Source organism: Lissotriton vulgaris, chromosome 9, assembly GCF_964263255.1.
Source record: "Lissotriton vulgaris chromosome 9, aLisVul1.2, whole genome shotgun sequence".
NCBI classification, from domain to species: domain Eukaryota; kingdom Metazoa; phylum Chordata; class Amphibia; order Caudata; family Salamandridae; genus Lissotriton; species Lissotriton vulgaris.
Genome location: NC_141697.1, coordinates 75,910,091 through 75,931,561, shown reverse-complemented (window position 1 = coordinate 75,931,561; position 21,471 = coordinate 75,910,091). Strand labels below are relative to the sequence as shown.

General features: G+C 41.8%; 1 protein-coding gene across 1 annotated transcript in view; it reads right to left on the bottom strand.

The window, feature by feature from the left end:
• The window catches only part of RGS6 (regulator of G protein signaling 6), a 1,185,454-nt gene that overhangs the window by 34,198 nt on the left and 1,129,785 nt on the right, over positions 1–21,471 (bottom strand). Inside the window, exon 17 of the mRNA XM_086937058.1 lies at positions 7,074–7,127. Coding sequence (XP_086793184.1) covers positions 7,074–7,127 — 54 coding nt within the window. The remainder of the gene's footprint in view (positions 1–7,073; positions 7,128–21,471) is intronic.

Genomic DNA, 21,471 nt, shown 5'->3' with positions numbered 1-21,471 from the left:
TTGTTTGATCTTTGGTGAATACCTCTTCGGGTTTCGCTTTTGGGGGGCTAGTAGTGCCCGATTCTTTATATCTACTTGCCATCTGTCTGTTTGCGAGGGGCCACCGCATCCCTGTCCAAATCTCCGATGGTCAAAAGAAAATTAGCAGGAGAGAACCCAGTCACATCTTCACCTTCAAATTTCACTACCACTGACCTCATGTTAAAACGAGCCATATGGGTTGTGAGCACAGAAATTGCCCTTTCCAAGAGAAGGCAGTCATTAACTGTAGGTTTTGCCTACCAAGACACGCCCTCTACGCGGATTGATCTCTTATCAAGCAGCTCTGATCTGTGCTCAGACCCTCCTTCCACCTCTGCTTCCATCTGTAATGCTTCCCCACAGGCCTACAACAGAGTACCTGCTGTGGAAGGCGATACTGGAAACTCTTGCCCTGGCTTCTGCTCCATACCCAATAAAAAAGCCAAGAGGGCAACTCATACCAAGCCAGTGGGTAATGCACCAAAGATCCTTAACCCTTCACAGAATGATACTCTACTTGTAACACAAGTGCAGCCTAGAAAACCTTCTAGTCCCTAGCTACCTCCTGCCAGGAGTGGGGGGTGTCCCTATTTCCTAGCTCACAATGCATGGATCGATTAATGGAGGGCTGCCTTGAGAGACTCAAGCAAATATTAAAGTCGGAATTTGCTCCCTTACTTGCCCTTCTTGATTCTGTGGAGTCCCAATTAGCGGCCTTCAAAAGCTAGATGTTATCAATAGCCGGAGTCTCCACCTTCCTTCCCAGGGGGCCTCTTCAGCTGCCCGCGCAGCAGCTGCAGCTGCCCCAGGCAAGCAACGTAATAACAAATCCATCCCAACTACTTCATCCCCTCAAGTCCAAGTCATATATAACAGCATTATTGGGGACAACTCAAAAGGGTCGAGTTTCAAACCATATGAGGGCTCAAACGTCTGAAGATCTTGTTGGTTGCAAGCCACCAAACCAACATGATAGATCGTAAACTAACTATCCCCAATTACCTCCAGAATGTACTCCCTATCTGGTTATTATGAAGAATGTCCCCTTGTTATCATCTTATACTAGGTAAGACTAAACGGATCTGAGAAACAAAATCAATCTTTTGGCTCAAAACTATTTCTGGTTGGTCTGAGGATCTAGCGCAGAAAGTTGTGTTGGTGAAGACAACCGCTTGGCTGGGTATTCCTCCTAAAGAGACTCAAGGGGACTGAGTGTTAATTAATTTCAAGTACTCTCAAATAGCTGAGTTGCTGCTGCAGTGCCTTGCCAGGATGCCATCATCAATGAGTAAAATTAAGGCACTCCCACTAGGCTACTTCTACAGGTTCTGGACGTTGTAACCATTCCCCTTGGAAAGCTAGTGCAACATGAAAGCCAACAGGATATTTTACACCTTGACTGAACCTCACTTCCAAACTTGGACATCTCAAAAACAATAAGTATAGTTCCATCAAGAATAATAAATAATAAAGTACCGCTTGCAAATTACCCTCACACAAAAACTGAGATTACGCCTAAGCAAGCTGATAATAACTTCTCCAAGACTTTTAATATACTCTTGTGGCATACTGCAGGGTTAAAATCTAAGATGTTGGACCCTGATTGGTTGGAATATACTGGTTGATTTCATTTTTGTATCTTCCAGGAAACGTCTGCAAAACCTTCTATGCCAATGCTATTACATTAGCTGCGGTAGGGCTTCGGGGGGTCTTGTAATCTGGGCCAAAATGTATTTAAATTTACTTATAGAGCCTCTGAGTATTGATTACCCCGATATTCTAGGGCTACTCATTCACATACTAAAAGGGCACAGTTTGTACCTTTTCAATGTTTATCTCAGGCGTAGACCTCGGCACAAGGAATCCCCTATTCTAACCATTTTGGACCACTATATAAGTACCATCAAAACTAAGAGAAGGATTGTTATTGGGGGCTACCTTGACATTACATACCCTCCCTTATTACCAAATCCTGTGTTCTTTGTACAGTGACAGCCTCACAGGATGCCCTCTTTGCTGCCACAAATGGGTTGTGGGCTTGCAATGGTAGATCAATCTCTGATAAGCCAAGGCAGCCTACTTTTAAGAGAGGCTTATTCAGGACAAAAATCGATACTTATTTATTGTGGTTGGTATGTGGGAGAAAATGGTTGAATTCAAGTTAGATGACAGTGAAGATAGTGGCCATTAATCACTACACTTGACGCTCTCAGGATCCCTGGTCACAGATAAAAAAATTCCAGAAACCCACAGTATAGTACCAACTGTGGCAAATGAGTATGGGTCCACCAAATGGCTGCAGAATTGTGAAGCACAGAGATCCTAACTGAACTTCACAATGCATTCTCTATGGTCTTTGCATCATTCTCCATCTCCCACTTATTGATATCCCATTAGTTGACATACACACTAACCTGGCTGGAATCTTAACACTTTCGACCGTCGAACGTTCAGCGCCCAGTGCTGAACGTTCGAATAACGAATGCTGACCCGTCGGCCAACGGTCGTGCGCAGCACTGGCAAGGTAGTGCTTGTGATGACCGTTGGCCGACAGCAGCACTTAAAGCGTTTAAAACGTTCCTAAGTAAAGACCCTGTAGGGAACTTATATGCATCTCTCAGAAAAACTAATTGAAACAATACTTGGTAGACAAAGGACTGTAGCAGAGCGAAGACAGCTCTAGTAGAATAACCAAAATCCAAATCACCAGTTGAGGTACGTTTATGAAGAGCTCAGTACCAGGAAGTGGTACCATCAGCCCAACGTAACTGGGATGATTCCAATTGGAGCGATTTTAGATCAGGCAGCAAGATTAGGAGATAACAGGACCTTCGGAAAAATCATATCCCACGGGTGTAAAAAGTCAGAATCTCAGACTGAGTGTCATTTGGATCCGACGGATTGGGTAGAACATTTCACCAAGCTGTATGATGATTACCACCCACTTTCCAATTATCCAGCAGAGGTCGTATCATCAGATCCCTTTTTTACCCCTGAGGAGCAAAAGTCTGCCATAATAGCCATTAAATTGTGTAAGGCCCCCGGGCCTGATAAAATTCCAGGAGAGTTACTGCGCAATGACAACGATTTTGGTCCCCTATGTCAACTGGCTGTATAAATCCGTAGCATCAGATGCTCCAATTCCCAACACCTGGAAGGGTGCGTAGATAATCCTCATCTACAAGCAAGGGGACCCCATGACGCATGGTAATTACAGACCAGACAGCCTCCGGGACACACTGCACAAGGCAGATTTTGAGCAAACTCTCAGAATGGATAGAGACCACAGGGATTATATTTCCAGGCAGATCAAGAGATCAAGAGAAAGCACTATAGACCAGGTTCTGAGGTTTATTATTATCATACAGAAATATACAAAGTTAAGAGTTGCCCGCTTGTATATAGCTTTTGTTGACGTAAGGGCAGCCATTGACATAGTCCCAAGGGGATTGCTGTTGGATTTGCTTAAAGGGGATGGGAGTTCCTAAAGATCGGTTTTTATTATCATTTATTTTTTAATATGTCACTTCTAGAATATTTATTCTTTTGTATATTTTTAAGAAAGGCGATTTTCCAAAATAAACAATTTTCTTCTTCTACTCAATGAGTAGAAGCTCATGCTGATCAAAACCACCTGTGACTCAGAAAAGCAATACAATTTGTGGCTTTTGAGACCAAACAATTTCATGCCTACCCAACTACAAACAAACTCATGCTAAAGAGGATCAAAAGACTTCTATATAGACTAGGAATCTAACACTGGGCTCTTAATTTTCCCACCCCTGCCCTCAGCCTACTGTGACATTATAACCAAGTATTATATAGGCAGCATCAACTACAACCTCTCTATACGGCAAGGTATAGTTTGTAAGTACCTGCATGCGTGGCTGTATCTATGCTTTACACTCTCTGCAACACCCAGGCATATGTGCTGCTGAAGACCTATGCACCGTTGTGTTTAGTGTGAACAAGGGAACCCGCAAGGTAGGATGGACCCTGAGTATCAACCAGCTATGAAAAACAATTGGTCCTTCAAACATTACAATTCAATTGACTATAAATATAGACCAGAATCAGTACTATATTATATTTAAGATGTCCAGACGGACACTTATTTTAATGAATGAATCAAGGTAATTAGTAGTGATCAACCACAGTGATTTAGTGGGACACAGTCCTGCATCCTTCAAGAACAAACAAAAGACATTCACAAATAAAGTGCAGGTTGAAAATCAGATCACCACAGATAATATTTATGCTTGTGTTTCACCAAGTACAGCACTCTGCGCCTTTTGGCTAGGTTTGCACTATAGAAATACTAAATACATTGAGGCAAACAAAATGTCTCCTTATGGTAACGTATTAAAGGAGCAGGAAGTTTTGCGACCACCTCTGAATGCTCCTTTTTGCAGTGATACCAATTTGCACAACAGTCACCTAGTAAAATGAAGGGCATGTTGCAAACCAGTTGGGGTGCAAAACAACAGACTGATTTGCAACCTGCACTTAATACAGTGGACCCCAAATGGATCCCTTCAAATGCATGTAGATTGATAGTGTATGTGCACATGTACATGTGCTAGAAAAAAGGAGCACAGGTGCACATGCGCGAGCACGCACATGCACACCGGTGTTTAATTTGTGCCGGTGTTTGCAGGTGCTCTTCACAGGCACGATGGCGGGCAGACAAACCATAATGGAAAATGGAACTGACTGCCAGAGGTGCGGCGATCCCATGGGTCCAATTAGGATGCGCCCGCCACACTGGCGGGCGCATTCTTGCCTTTAACAGTGTGACGGGCGGTGCTGTAAACGGCACCCACCGCAATGTTAAAGAGGCTTGTTGTGCATTGCCATGCACAACGTGACAGGCACCACAATTTACGCTTAATTTTCCATGACAGAGTCGCCGCCATGGAAAGGCCATGAAATATGCACATCACAATATGGATAATATATATATAATATTGAGCCTCAGATCCACACGGCAGGCAACCGTAACGATTGCCTGCCTGCGGAAAAGCGGCGGATGGTCCTTCCGTCCGCCGTGGTACCCCCACCATACTAATATGGCGGGGTAAATCATGAACAGATGGGGGTGGATCGCCACTGCCAGGCCGGCAGTGGTGATCCACCCGCCATCATAACAGGCCCCTAAATTCTGAACCCTGGCACTTACTTCTACAACTATTCACCACATGGTGACACACGGTCGGCTCTAGGGCGGTGCGATCGGGCCATTGCAGCGGGCTGTGACTTGGGGCGGGAGTGTCATGTTTATTGTTTTAGAAGAAGCTGGTGCTGTGTTCCTAGTTCCAGCAATAAATATGTCAAGATAACTCATCTGATTAATGTTCTTCCTGAATAGAGACCGGAGCAATGTTTAAGAAATGTTGACTCGTAGTGCATAGGGTTGATATGTCAGCGCAAATAACGTGTCCCATTCATGTCACAAAGTGCTTAAAATATAAATTGGTCAATGGGTTACCACTTTTGTCAGAGCGATCCTGTTGTTACTTATATAAGTTAAAATCCTAACCTATTAACAGTTTTCAAAGAGCTGCATGCAAACTGCAAGGAATGTGTTAGAGCTATGTGTGTTTTTTTGTCAGTCTTTTGTTATCCTAATATTGCAAAAAGGGTTCATTTATGTCAAAAGCAATTCTTATTATTAATGAAAACCCCTCACATTGGTGCAACATTTTAAATTCTGAATGTGTGACTCAAACTAATCTGCCTACCAGACATTTTACTCCTACACCTTGTAGGCCCTTGCCTTATATAACATTTCCTAGACACTCATTTACACATCTATGATTGTGCAGTGTGTGTGTGTGTGATGTAAAGTGTTCTGACACCGTAAACTGGAATGAGTTGTGCTATAAAACTAAATGAATCTAAGAGACAGTGGTTGCTGAGACTTGTCAAATGGTGGTAGTGTGTGAATCGTGACAGAAGTGGTCATTGGGGGGGCACCAACAAACATTGTCGCACCGGGCGCCACCAGTGCTAAAGCTGGCCCTGTGGTGACACTATCTACTTTTGAGCAGAGAACATGAGCAGACTTTTCATCAATTAAAAAAGAAATATCTTAATGCCAGTGCGTCAAAGACATTCTTACAACCTTGAATGGCCCGGAATTGTTTGAATGGTCACATTTGAAGGAGTGTAATGACATTTGGCAGCTCTGGCTGGGGCAGTTAGTGGTGCAAGTTACAGTGGCTTCCTGAGAAAAACCCAAGGCTGTGGCACTTACTTTTCTACAAATTAAGCCTTGGCTTTCCACATGTGTACGCATGCAATTACAATTACAATCATGCAGTGCTGTTTGCTTCTTGTCTCAGATGCCCCACTGACTATATATCAAATATACCACTATATTTTGCCAAAGGCAAAATTTAAAAGACAAGGTTGTTTTGGGTCAAGATTGAGGATTTTTCTTTTAACCACTGCTAAGAAGAATTAGTGTACTAAATCGGTGGAGCTGAAGTTCATTGGAGGAAAACAGCATATCCCCAATCTGCAAGGTGTCCAGAGTCCTATTAAGAATTTTGAAAGCCCCTAGTCAGAAAAACATTTAATGTTATTACCCATTTTCTACTAAGTCAAGCCCATGATGCTTAATTATTTTGAATTATATGTTAAAGTATGACATGGAGAAATAGAGAGAAGTATGAAAAAGCAAAACTTCACTTTCTCAGGTACCCCTTGGTTGATGGGGCCAAGGGTGAATGCCCACTTTGCCCATGCCTTAAAACATCTCTGATATTTGCAACCAAAAATGCCCCCATTTCTCACCCGTTGAGATATCCATGATGGGTTAAATTGATGAAGAAAGGTGGAGGTCTTTGCAGAATCGTACAGTTCCACTTGCAAGTCAAATGTTCGACCCGCTGTATTCACAATACATGATGACGTGTCACTGTGTGGATTTTTGGAACATTGCCTGGGACACAATACATGGACCTATCTTCTAAGGTTGTAAAATTGAAAAAGTGAAATGGTAATAAAGAAATGGACAGAACTGAGGTTAAAAGAAACAAAAAACTTACCACACTGCGTGTGAACTTTTCTAGAGAGGTTCTACGGCCTTGCTCATTCTCAGGCTTAAAAAAAAGGGGGGAGGGAGAATACAGACAAAAAAAGTCTTCAGCTTAGACAATTTGTGTTTGTTTGTTTAAAGCGGCAGCAAGTCAGCAAAGCAAAAAAAAAAAAGGAAATGGGAAGCAAGCAAAAAAAACTAAATAAATAAAAAAAAATAAGCAGCCAGTGGGACTTGCAACTGCAGAAAAACAAAAAAGTCACCATCCTAATTGTTATGGTCAATAATGACCAGAAGTGTCAGGTACCATTGTCTCGTAACTCTGTGTGTCTTAGAGTATGTTTTATGTGTACCATACTTTGATTTGACATTGTGGAAGGGAAATTATGGCACATGCAAACACAGCGATGGCGAAGGGTTATAGGACATTCACGACAACCAGGCTTTCATAAAATCCACATTGTAAAATTGAAAAATGGAAAAGGACCTTAGAATTTGAATTGAACAAAAGGCCATCATAAAGATGCATAGAAAAGTAAATTGAATGGATATTTTGTCAAGAGAAGTGTTTACCTCCATCCCACCAAACCAATCACACACATTGATGACCTGGAGAGATACGACTACAATTGAAATGTAGAACAGATTGTTAACACCCCTTTTTTCCAGTTATACTTGTGCTGAGCTCTTTTTGCATGTGGAACACAGTCTACAAATAATACAATTCACAAACACAAGACAGCAGACAGTATGATATCACAGGGAACAACCAAATACAAAAAACACTGTTCTAAACTGTACACAGCAGTCTCAACAATAGGAAGTAGTATCCAGGGTCTACAGAATGTCAGAGTTTGCAGTTGGTGGACTGGAACATGGCGAATTCAAATTCATCTGGTTGCTTCTCAGCATATGTAGAATGTTACAGGTGGCCACAAACAAATTTGACTAGCGCATTATCATCAAACAACTCTGGTATCTGAGGGCAGTGGACAGGCAGCTGCTCTTAAAGATATGAGAAGACCAGGACTCTAAGGATATGTGGTAACGGTGTAGTTTGAGCAGAGGTGACACATCTGGACTAACAAGCTGTTGGTAGCAATTGATGAACATTGCAAACAATAATTGGCTACCACCACAGAAATCTAAGTGTGCAGAACTAGCTAGGATGTAGATATACGTCTTCTTCTCTACTCTTTGGTATCACCTGAGATGATGCTTGCAGACAGTAATAATTCACATATCAATCAGTTTGTAACATGTAAATATAGACAACCATCGGCCCTGCATATTTTTACATCTGTTAATGGCTATTTCATGAACTCATCCACTCAAGGCACTTATTTTTGTAAAATGTCCCTCCTCACTATAGGTCTATCAGGCGGCTGACCAAGAGATGGACCATCGAGGCCAACGACCGTCTTGGCAAGAACCGAGCTACAAGCTATAGAGTGATTCCCTAAACTCGGAATAAGTGGATGCAGGGGAGTGTTGACTGGACATGAGGCTAAAAGATATGGGAGAAATTGGGGCTTGCAAAGAGATAGTAGTGATAGTAGTGTTCTCTACCTGAAATGTACACGCAGCTATCCTGTGGTATCCCCCCTTTCACTTTGTATTGCGTCAATGAAAGTAGCAGGTGGGGGGGGGGTCATGGACTTGAGATCGCTACGTTTTCTTTTAATTGTTCTGAGCTCGCTCAGAGGGTGAGGTGCTTGTCGTTTGAGCATGCTGATTGTATGCAATGGCTCTGGCCATGCCAACTTGTTGCCGTAGTACCAGATAGGGCATAATATTGCTGCTGTCCATGCTGTTGATGTGTTTTTCATTGAAAAAGGTTGTTAGGAGAATGCTGCATTGAGCTCAATGGATAAAACCTAACCTCCCTCCAGAAGACCCTTTAAATCCCTTCGGCGCTTATGACGAGCTCAGCTCGTCATGAGGCACAGTGGAGCTGTGCTCATGACGAGCTGAGCTCGTCATAACTGCCACAGAACGCCCACATGGGGCTAATTTCCCTCCTCTGTGGGCGTTCTACAGGAGTGGGCGGAATTAGCCCCGCGTGGAAAGGGTTAATGCCTTACTTGTCCTCAGCATTACCCTGGATTTGTGTTTGTTCCCTGTTTGGCTACAGGTGTACACTGCAATATCGAGATGTTTCCTTCATTGCAGTGAAGTCTTCTTTAAGAATTCAGGCTTTACCAAATGTGTTGGACAGCCTTCTGCATAGCAGTATTTGAGAGATTTCTCATATGATAGTTGAGGTTTCATTATCATTTATATGAGTGAGTTCTGACAAGTTCTAATCCGGCTGCCTCTAATGTGATACAGACCATTGCGAGTTCTGCTGAAGCTTCTCCTGCTCTGGTGGCTTGAGACGTCAGGGGGTGGTGCCTGTGTCCTGGACAAACTGGTGACATCGTGAGTGTGCCAAGTGTTAATATATAGTGCTGCAGATCAAGTTGAATCCTATCTATCCTTGTCTGCTATGTTAATCTTTATCTAACAACATGAAAGGTGTAAGATAGCTAAGAATACCCCAGTTGCATTGCTTGCGATTTAATATCTGGCTTAAACACTGGAAACCTTCTGAATCCATTTTGAAAATGTTATGTTATTTTGTACTGGAAACAAGAGTAGAGTATTCTGCCAAAGGTACTTAATAGACTGTGGTTTCATAGATTCAGATGAAGCAATTCGACAGAGGAGAAGAAGACTGGCGCCTGTCATTGCACTAGTCACATGTTTATCTTTTCTTCTATTGTATAACAGACCTGACAAAATCTATATGCCCACACGCACGGGTGAGGGAGATTTTAAGAGGTTGAGTAGTTCTCTTTTATAAGTGTACCGGAAATGATCAAAAGCCTTTTATTAGTTAGTTGCCACTATTGACTAAGCATTTTCTGCGCCTTCCATTGGGGCAGCCTAGCCTGTCTCTGACCTGAACCTAATCTTTTCGAAATTAACATGTTTTCACACTCATGCTGATGGATATGTTATCAAATTCAAGTTTATTTCGGATTAGTTCATTCTTAAAAATGTACGATATACAAATATAAAATCCATCACAATAAAATTTGAAATAACAACATAAACAGAATTAGTACCTCAAATAGTGTTCTTAAAACTAAATGCCTGTTACAAAATGTCATTTGTTTAATCCATACAGCGGTAATGTATCTCACAAACATTACAAACTATAGTCTCATCTGTACTTGATCTTAGGTTTCGTATGCCTTGTCCCTAGTGAATGATATATTGGTAAGATTAATTTCCTCCTGAGATTGCTGTAAGTGGTGCAAAAAACATAACAAGTGAGCCTCCGTTTCAGATTCTTTTTTCCACACTGGGCAACAGTCATCTCCCAGATGGTTTTTAGACCATTTGGAGTAAAGAAATTAAATTATCAAGATTTCATATAACATTTTATGTACAATTGCTTATCTCTTTGGCAAGGAACACTGTATAAAATGGTTCTAAGAAGGGTACTCTTTTGTGATCTAGAAATCTATCCTTGGTAGACCTGTTCTTTCATTTATGCACCTCCCCTTGCGAGTGAAAATGATAAAAAAAATTCTTTGAGGGCAGATTTTATGATCCCTCTTGCCGCCGCTGGTTTATCCCATAAATCTGTGCAATAAATCTAATGGTAATTAATTCTACACCTACTCACATAGGAGGGCACCTTCTTGACCTGATCTTTTCCAATCTAAAACATCTTGACACTGCCTCTCCACTGCAAATTACTGTGGTTTGACCATTACACATTACCTTTCTCGGTCCTGCCTTGTTCTGCTCTGCCTGGAGCAAGGGGTAGATCACAGTCTAAGATAAGTGCATAGTCTAGACTAGACATCCTACAGCTTAATCTCCAACTGAAGAGCACAATTCTGAGCTTAACTCAAGAGGTTGAGCTAGACCAGACCATGAATGATGATTGGCTGCAGGACTTGCTGGATACTGTTGTGACAGCTAAATATAGTCGGTCAGCCAGCACACAGCCCCCAGCCCCTTGGTTTACAGAGACTTTACAGGTGGAGACATCAAGATATAAGCGCTTAGAGAGGTCCTGAAAGCGTACCTATGATGACGACAGAAACGTAAATATGTTAGCACTGAAAAACTAACACAGTCTTTGCAGGAGGGACCAATATACCTTCTACACTGAGCAAATTACACCTGCCCAAAACTGCCATAAAAACATTTTTAGGGTGCTCAAAGACCTTTCCGACCCCAACAAGGTTTCATCTGCGCTCTTGTCCCAGCTTCAGTGTGAGGAACTGGTACTGTTCTTTGTAAATAAGGTGTTGAATATCCTACAGTCACTGAAGGTGGATGGGCCGGCCACTGCTCAGGCTTCCCCCAAACCACCCTCCTCTGCCAGCGAGGACTCGAACATCTCATCCTCCCTACTGCCCATCAGAAACTGAACTGTTGGTCCAATCCCGACCTGCCTATGTTTATGTCACTGCTGCAAACAATAAAGTCTGGTTCTCCTAGAGGCCCTTTGCCCCTTAAAAAGCGCATCACTCTAGATCTGTACATCTTACAGCTTCTAGCTTTTGGCTCCTTTAAAGGTCTTGGATCCTGCGGTATCAGATATGGTTCTCCCATTGCAAGCTCTGAGGCAAAGGCTAATGGTCATTGCCATTAATTGCGTCACTAATTTCGATCATTTTTTGATCAAGGGAGGGTCCAAACTTTTGACTCCCCCTTTTTCATCCTCATCATCAGTAGTAATTGAAGAGCCATCAAAGGGTTTAAATGTGATGTCAAAGTCTTCTGCGAAGACTGATGGTCCACTAGTAAGACTCCCCTCTAGTGCAATCTCCGGCTGACTAATGGTTGTAGAATCATTATTTTTAAATCAGTTTTTATTGTATATATTTACAATAAACATTTTAGACTCATCTACAGTGTAACATTTAAGACAATTAATATCCAATGAAGGAATTGGCATTACTTTAATTTTAAGGCTGAGAAAGACTTTTACCCAAATAACTAGGCCTGCCCCTAGATTATTGGACTGCATTTATAGCATATGTTGAAAATCCAGACCTGTGGATAGGATTAGTACACCACGTTTCCTGAAACTAACATATGTCATGCATTTAAATAACATTCCGCCAATCAAGGTCAGACACCTTCAATTGGAGAGCTGCTATATTCCATGAGAGCAGTTTCCACTTAGAGGCAGAGCACTGTTTGGTATAAAGTTATTATCAAGTCAATCCACAGAGTCTAAGTCCACTGTAGGCCTACGAGCATACACAAAATGTCCAGACACCCTTTTAGGACTTCATCCATGAAATACTAGAAAGCTGGCAGGGCACTGCAGTGTCCGAAGGGCATGACCTGGTATTTGCAAAATACCAGGTCTAAACACAGTCTTCCATTCATCAACCTGGCAAACTCAGAGAAGCTAAGCACTCTGGAAGTCCAATTTAGTAAAAATAACAGCCCCTTTAATTCGGTCCAGTAAAACCGATATCAAGGGCAGAGGATGTTTATTTTCTACAGTTATCTGATTGATTGCTCTATAATTGATACGTGCACGCAACTCTCCTCCCTTCTTGGGCACAAAGAAGAGAGGAGAAAATGCAGGTGATTGGGATTGTCGGATGAAACCTGTGGCCAGGTTTTCCTTTATATAGTCTCACAAGTAATGTGACTTGAGCTCACTCAAGGTGTAGATCCTACTACAAGTAATACTGTCTCTCAGTACGAGGTATATGTGGCAGTCATAGTCACAATGAGGGGGAAGACAAACTAGATATTCTTTGTAGCAGTCAGGTACATGTATGGAACAGCAAAATTGTTTTCTATGCTCCCATGAGTTAATAACTGTGCTGGGCCTAATGACAAGAGGGTGCAGTTTCCTTACATTAATTTGACTTTAACTGAATAGGGTATGTGCCCTAATGGACAAGTGGGGTGTGTTGCCTCAACCATGACATTCCTAAAATAACTTACAGTCCGAGTGCATTAATGAAGTCAAATTTGACCTGTCCTACATTGGTTTCATTTATTGTCATAGTTAACCATTCTGTATTGTGACGTATTGGTCCTGATCTTAAGATTGAACCATCAACTTTCTTCACTGACTCTTAATGAGTTTTCTGAACCCATGAGATTTGTAGCCTTTTAGCATTACTAAGATCAATGACATTTCCGGTTGCCTCAGAATCTAACAATTCTTGAATGTCAAGTTGTCTTCCATCGTATACTGATAAAATGACATTTATATTTAAATGGACTGCTGACCCTTGTACAGTCTTTGCTAAAAAACTGGAGGTCTCAATGGGACCGCCTTCAAGTTTGAGAGTAGTGGTTTCCAAATTTGATCTTGTCTGTTCTGATCATCACCCCCTGTCACAGATTCAACCCAGATCTTTGACTGGGGGTGTGTGTCTGAAAGTTTCAGTGCTCCGTCCATCATCTCCTTGTGTATGCTTTGTTTGCTCTAAGTTGGCAGGGTATGCCCTGATGTGGGTCCCTTGCTCACGTTGCCACTGTATTCAAGCTAGCCTGGCTGATGAAGGGTGATACCCAGAAACCGGTCCCAGGATGCTTGTTTCCAGTTCAGGTAAGACGTGGCTTGGCAGTTCGGGATGGAATGTCCCCATGAGGACAGGGTCAAGACTGATTTGCATATAGCTGGTTCTGAACTGAGGTGGCAAAGTGAGCTAAAGAATGATTATGGATTAAACCCAGATCTGTGACTGGGGGTGAGTGTCTGAAAAGTTTCAGCGCTCCATCATCTCCTTGTGTTTGCTTTGTTTGCCCTAAGTTGGCAGAGTATGTACGGACGTGGGTTCCATGCTCCATTTGTCACTGGATTCAAGCTAGCCTGGCTGATGAAGGGTTTTACCCTTCATCAGCCAGGCCGGTCCAAGGAGGCTTGTTTTCGGTTCAGGGAATACCTGGCTTGTCAGTTCAGGCTGGATTGTTCCCATGAGGCGCAAGGTCAAGACTGATTTGCATATAGCTGGGTCTGAACTGAGGTGGCAAAGTGAGCTAAAGAATGATGATGGATTCAACCCAGATCTGTGACAGGGGGTGAGTGTCTGAAAAGTTACAGTGCTCTGTCCATCATCTCCTTGTATTTACTTTGTTCACCATAAGTTGGCAGGGTATGCCTAGATATGGGTTTCTTGCACACTTTGCCACCGGATTCAAGCTAGCCTGGCTGATGAAGGGTGATACCTAGAAACCAGTCCCAGGATGCTTGTTTACGGTTCAGGGAAGACCTGCCTTGGCAGTTCGAGCTGGACTGTTCCCATGAGGCAAACAGTCAATACTGATTTGCATATAGATGGGTCTGAACTGAGGTGGCGAAGTGAGTTAAAGAATGATGATGGATTCAACCCAGATCTGTAACTGGGGGTGAGTGTCTGCAAAGTTTCAGTGCTCCATTCATCTTCTCCTTGTGTTTTCTCTGATCATCACTACTGTCTGACTCTGTCCTGCTACCTTGCCATCTTTATTGTCTGGATTTTTCCCTGTTGCTTGACAGTCCTTGATGAAGTGACCACTCTGGTCACAATACATAGTACTTGCATCTGTTACACTCAATAGTTTCCACTCAGGGTCTCGTCAGGGGGTGCCTTACTGGGATGTACTATAATTACTTTGGGATCATTCTTTGATCTATCTCTACGCCATTGAGATAGTCTATGGCAAAGTTGTACTGTTAGGTCAATTAGAGTCCTTGTAGGTCTTGGAGAGTTTTATCACTTGCACCAGAACATCTTTTAATACTCTCCTTAGGCGCTGAAAAAAACAGAAAACCTCTCAGTTCTTCAGGTCAATAGATATCAACAACCAAACAGTTGAATGTAGTTATATGAGTGCCGTTCTTGAATTCCCAGTTTTTACCATCAGTAATTCTTTGTCTAAAGTGACTACATGGGTCGTTCTGTTAAAAATGTTTTTCATTTGTCTACAAAAGGCTCCGAAATTATGCAGCATGGGGTTGATTCGTTCCATGATTGCGATTGCTCAACTAGCTGTGTTCCCTCTCAGATAGGATAATGCAAAAGCAGTTATTCTTTGGTCATTATGTAAGCCGGCTGAGGGTCTCCATGTAAGCATTCCTAGCTCTCTTTTATGTTTTTGACTCTCTGCCTGGGAAGCCTGGACCTCCTTTTACAATGATGTTATTGTTTCGAGAATCGTAGTAAGAACCATATTGGCATCTATCACTAAAGCGGGGGAGCAATCATGGGCTTGACAATCTGTCAGAGGTTGGTTAGCCAGTAAACTCATCATATTGACTAACCTGAAATACCTGGGTCCAGTGGGTGCGGTGAACGAATCCTAATGTTCGATGCCCAACGGCGCTCTCCAGATCAAACATTGGATGCACTTAATCAGAGACAATACCAGCAGAAGGAGGGAAATGGGATGAAAGAGAAGGTATGACATCTGTGTCTGCGAGTGCCTGTGCTGCTGTCTTCCCTCACACTGCTATGCTTCATGATGTCCCTTACTGTTTTTAATTTGATACCTTTCTTCTTTTTCAATTAAATTCTCTGATTGTATCGCTGCAGGAATAAAAGTCTATGTTTACTACACCTACCTACCACTGGATGCTTAATCCCCTTTGTGGTCTCAAGTGTGTGTGCAAGCTCTCCATGAACCTTCTTTTTACTTTGAGCCTCCCTTAGCTGTTGCGAAGAATATTAATGTCCAACCACAAAGGTTTTTCGACTATAGATCCAAACTCTGGACCTGGTTCTTGAGAGTTTGCCTAAATGCATCTTAGTCTCTGAGCACCTACAACCTTGTACTCTCGATCACTCCAATGAGTTGTTAGCTTTGTCTGGTTGTTAGGTCTTGTTCCTGACTCAGCAACCTCCTCAGGCAATCAGGCTTAGTCTCACACAATGTCTCACAAATCATCTCTCAAATCGAAGACTAATCTCTCCTATTTCTTTGTTAAGTCAGATTTTAGGCAAGTATATTGTAGCTTAGGACGAATTGTACTCATCTGAGTCTGAGGTTTTGTAGTGCTGGAATTGGTGAAGATCAAAGATTCTGGGATGCTGTCTGCTGGGAAGACTGGACAATGTCAAGTCAAGTCAAGTCATAACATTTATATAGCGCACTACATACCCAGAGGGTTTCAAGGCGCTTAGGAAGGGGGGGTGGATTATTTGTCAAATATCCACGTTTTAAGCTGCTTTCTGAACGCTAGGTGATTCTGGGTGAGGCGAAGGTAAGCGGGGAGTGAGTTCCATGTTTTGGCAGCCAGGTATGAGAAGGATCTGCCTCCCATGGTGGTCTTGTAAGACTGAAATTGTTCCAAGAAGCTGGACAGGATTGTGCAGATAAATCTGCCAAGCGAACCGGAGCTTGCATCTGCTGAGTTCCCGATTACCACGCATGGTGTGGCAGGCAGGCATGACTTTTACAGGGTCTGGATTCAACGTGACCACTGAGAATATTCCAGAAGGTTCTGGATTTAAAATGCCCACCAAGAAGATTCTAGAAGGTTCCGGATTCAAAAATGGCCACTGAGAGGTTTCCAGAAGGTTCTCCAGGTAGGTAACCTAGTGCAAGGGAAGCAAATCGGATTGGTGGTGAATTCTGAGGACAATTGGCCTATTAAACACTTGATAACCTAAATGCTATGATGTTAAGCCTGACCACTGAGTGTGCTTTGAGCTACACATGTGAATACTGTGTCCGTGACTGCTCCTACTGGCTGTGACACTACTCCCTTGTGTTATATATATATGATTTTTTAGGGGGCCCCAGGTGATCTTGAGGGCAGAGCTGCGACTCATGGCAGGGCACTGTAGGGAGCCCTTGGCGGTATAATGTGAACCTAGCCAAAACACATCAAAGCGCTAGACAGGGTCAAAGACAAAGGTATTGGCATTGAGTGATAGAAGAAGTACCTGGTTTCTAAAAGTGGAAGTGAACTGGGAAGGGTTTGATGGATACAGGGATGTTGGTCCAGATTCTGCATGCATAGATAGTCATTAAAAGGCTGTGCATATATATGTGCTATTGCTGTTCTACTTAACCAGTGAGGCACACATGTTATGTAAAGTTATGTGACCACCTATTTGACCAGGATGGTGTCTTTTTTTAAGTATCTGTGCTGTCAGACTCCACAACGAGAAAAGACTGAATGGAAAAGACTTGAACGTTGCCAAGTCAATGGAGATGGAACAAATAAACAATCTTCCATTGGATTCTTAAAGTATTTTGAGACTGGCACAACTTTGGATAGATGAAGGCTAACCATGCTCTTGCACACTGTGTTACCGTGTGCCCGCCTATGCTTTTGAAATAAAACTTGTGTATGAATTTCCTATGAATTTTCTCATTGTTTCTCTTGACAACATCTCATCAGTTTTTGTTCATTTGAATTTACTATGTGAGGCTTTGAAGCTTTTTTGAACGACAGTGACGGACTATAGTCTCACATTTTGAGATAGAAAGTAGCATACTTTGGGCCGGATTCACAAATGTAAAATGAGACGAAAGTCTAACTTTATGACTTTCGGTATTCATAATGGGCATTTAATACTCGTAAATGCCCTTTGTGAATACCAAATTTGAACTTTACGATGTTTAGTATTCACAGAGGGGATTCACAATGAAGTACACGTTTTCATTGTACTGGTCAGTTGTCTTTTGACGTCTTGCTCTAAGGAGATGTATTGTACCATATACTACTTCTGAAACTAGCAAGGCAGTATTAATGTTCCTCAAATCTGTTAATCATTATTTGCATTTCCTGAACTTCCCAGTGGTGACAACTTTTAAACAGAGGAGAAAAATATGATGATGAAATTGATCAGACCATTGTACTGGGATTTTCTAAAATGGTGCGTTTGTAGAACTGGAGGTTACATTTACTTTACTTGAGGTAGATTACTATCAAATAAAAATGAGGATACGAAAGATATGGCAGTTTATGTTTTCGTCTCATAAGTAGAGTTGAGGTCACTGGTGAAGATGTTGTTGCTCAAGATAATTAAGGATTCAGTAATCCATAAAGATTTTGTTGTCTCTTGGTAAGTGGTAGATGACAAGGCACGTAAAAGGATTATGACCAGTTGAGAGACATTGGAAGCTAGAAAACAGAACATATTATTTAGACTTCCAAATCTGAAGGTGTTTTTTTAGATTATCACTAGCCCACCACCTGTTTACTTTTTTCTATCCAGGTAGATGAAAAATGCATTTCAATGGGAAAAGTAGGTCAAACATTAATTGATAGGATTCTTTAAAACAAGTTTCAACCAGGAAGATAAGATACACGTTGTTTAAGGTGATTTCATCTGCGATCTCCACACTATGCTTTACTGCCAATCTGCACTTATCTTAGTAAGTACATAAAATAAATGTATAGACCGCACAGTACCCAAAGGTGTAACTGCACTAACAAAGCCAAGAAGCAGCGACGGAGGCAGGGAGAACAAAAGAAAACGATAGGATAACCGTACACAAGATCAAAGGGAAAAGAGCCATGTCTTAAAATTCCTTCTAAACAGATAATGGTCTGCAAGTCCTGCAATATGGTGGGGTAGCATATTCCAAAGTCCAGCTGTGGCATAAGTAAAAGATATGCCACTCCATCTGGCTCTGAAGATTTTGGACACTACAATTGACCTATTGTTGGCAGATCGCAACACTCTTCTAGGTACATACCACTAGGATTGTAGCTCTAAGGAAGCAGGGGGACAGAACTGCAAAACACTTTGTGATCTGTGCAAAAGCCTTTGAACATATTTGTTTTTCTGATGGGAAGCCAGTGCTGACCCTTCAGCTCCTGCGTTGTTAACTGAAGTTTTGGCATTTCCAAAAAAAGTTGGGCTGCAGTGGTCTTGGTCACCTGTGATCAATTAAGAGAGGCCAGATTGATGTTGAGATACAACAAGTTGCAGTAGTCCAAATGCGAGGACACCAGAGCAAAAACAACCACTTTACCCAGAGCCATCGCAATTAGAGGAAACACATTTTTAAAAGATCTAATAACATGGAAGCAACAACTGATGGTGTCGCTAACATGTCTATCAAGAAAAGGCTGATCATTGAAGACCACCCAAGATTCTTGGCCGAACTAACTGGAGATGGAAATAACCAAGGACTTCGGGCCACCACAAAGAAGTCTAAACTCATTGGTGGGTGCCAAAAACAAGAACCTTGAGCTTTATCTGTGTTCAGTTTTACTCCTGAACCTAGCAGCGATTAAGGAGACATCATTCGGGATGGTACCAATAATCTGTGTGCTCAGCATAAGATGTAGAAAGGTAAAAGTGCCTTCAAGGGACTTTATTCAATCTATGTTTGTTAATTAAAATTAATATAAGAAGAACTAATTTATCGTCCTTACAATGAGTTAATCAAAACTGATCAAATTGTATTATCAACATAAAACATATAAACAAGGACACAAGGTGTATACGAAAAAAGTGTTTTTATCAAATAATTCATTGAGAAGAATCAGCTTCATATACAGATAATCAAACAAATAAGATTTTAGGACTGTGGGTACACATAAAAATAAATTACTAAGTGACTCAACAGAACATAAAAGACACCTATCCCAAAACACATTGAGTAAAACAAAGAAGGGGATAAGGCGTAATGTCGACGTTTCGGTTTCTTAGCAGTTATTTGATGAAACCATCCTCAGGACTGTTATCAGTTCAGATCTGTATAGAAATATTGTAATCTGCTTGCAGATTTCTATCACCTGCACGAAAATCGTGGGAGGATCACAGTATCCTAGAAGCCTGGCAATCAAATACGGACACCGCTCATTCAGGCTGGATGTGAGGTCTGAACTTCATTTGCAAAGGGTTCTTGTATTTACACACAGCAAAGCTCGTCCGGTATGTATCAGGCAGAGTTTTGTCAATTCTCTGAGATAATCAGGAGTCGTTACGATCAATTTGTGCTTGAACGAGCCTGTAAGCAGTAACAAATTCTGCAGCGCCTAAAGGTACGGCGAGGTGGAGTCATAAACGCATATCATCGAAGTGAAGACCTAAGATGTTAGGTCTTGAGGGTGTTAGGTCCAGATTTCTGTAAGTGAAGCCACTTCGATGATATGCGTTTATGACTCCACCTCGCCGTACCTTTAGGCGCTGCAGAATTTGTTACTGCTTACAGGCTCGTTCAAGCACAAATTGATCGTAACGACTCCTGATTATCTCAGAGAATTGACAAAACTCTGCCTGATACATACCGGACGAGCTTTGCTGTGTGTAAATACAAGAACCCTTTGCAAATGAAGTTCAGACCTCACATCCAGCCTGAATGAGCGGTGTCCGTATTTGATTGCCAGGCTTCTAGGATACTGTGATCCTCCCACGATTTTCGTGCAGGTGATAGAAATCTGCAAGCAGATTACAATATTTCTATACAGATCTGAACTGATAACAGTCCTGAGGATGGTTTCATCAAATAACTGCTAAGAAACCGAAACGTCGACATTACGCCTTATCCCCTTCTTTGTTTTACTCAATGTGTTTTGGGATAGGTGTCTTTTAGGTTCTGTTGAGTCACTTAGTAATTTATTTTTATGTGTACCCACAGTCCTAAAATCTTATTTGTTTGATTATCTGTATATGAAGCTGATTCTTCTCAATGAATTATTTGATAAAAACACTTTTTTCGTATACACCTTGTGTCCTTGTTTATATGTTTTATGTTGATAATACAATTTGATCAGTTTTGATTAACTCATTGTAAGGACGATAAATTAGTTCTTCTTTTATTAATTTTAATTAACAAACATAGATTGAATAAAGTCCCTTGAAGGCACTTTTACCTTTCTACATTTACTTACCCAAGCCCTCAAGGGTATTCCGGGTTGCTCACTTTTTTGATAATTAGTCAGCATAAGATAACACCCGAAAACCAAAAGATTCAATCAATACGGCTAGTGACAAGACATACATATTAAAGAGGGTGGAGTCTAATGAAGAACCCCGAGGAACCGTACAGGGGAGATGAAAGAATTCTGCAGTAAACTATCCATTGCTTACATTACTTACTCACTTTGAGAGTTATTCACACACTGGCCTTCAATGCCCTTAAGTGAAATATGTAATGGTTCTATGATGTCTTGGCTTTCCTCTAGTGCACGGTCTAGATAAAACCCTATGTTTGGGGGGACACCTGTTTTGTGGGATGTGAAATGGCAATTCAGTGTGTTTTCCATAGAGGTCATGCTAGTGCACGTAAGGTCAGTGGATTCCAATCTCCTTTCCTTGAGTATATGAAGCTCAACTGAGGTGATTTTCCATTTTCAGGTGGGCTTGATAAACTTTTTATAGGTTAACTGCAAAAAAAGGGAGATGTGATCTTGCCACCAAGCATGGGTAGGGGTGAGTCTCCTCTGGGTAGTAACCAAGGAAGTTTAACGGTCCACAGAT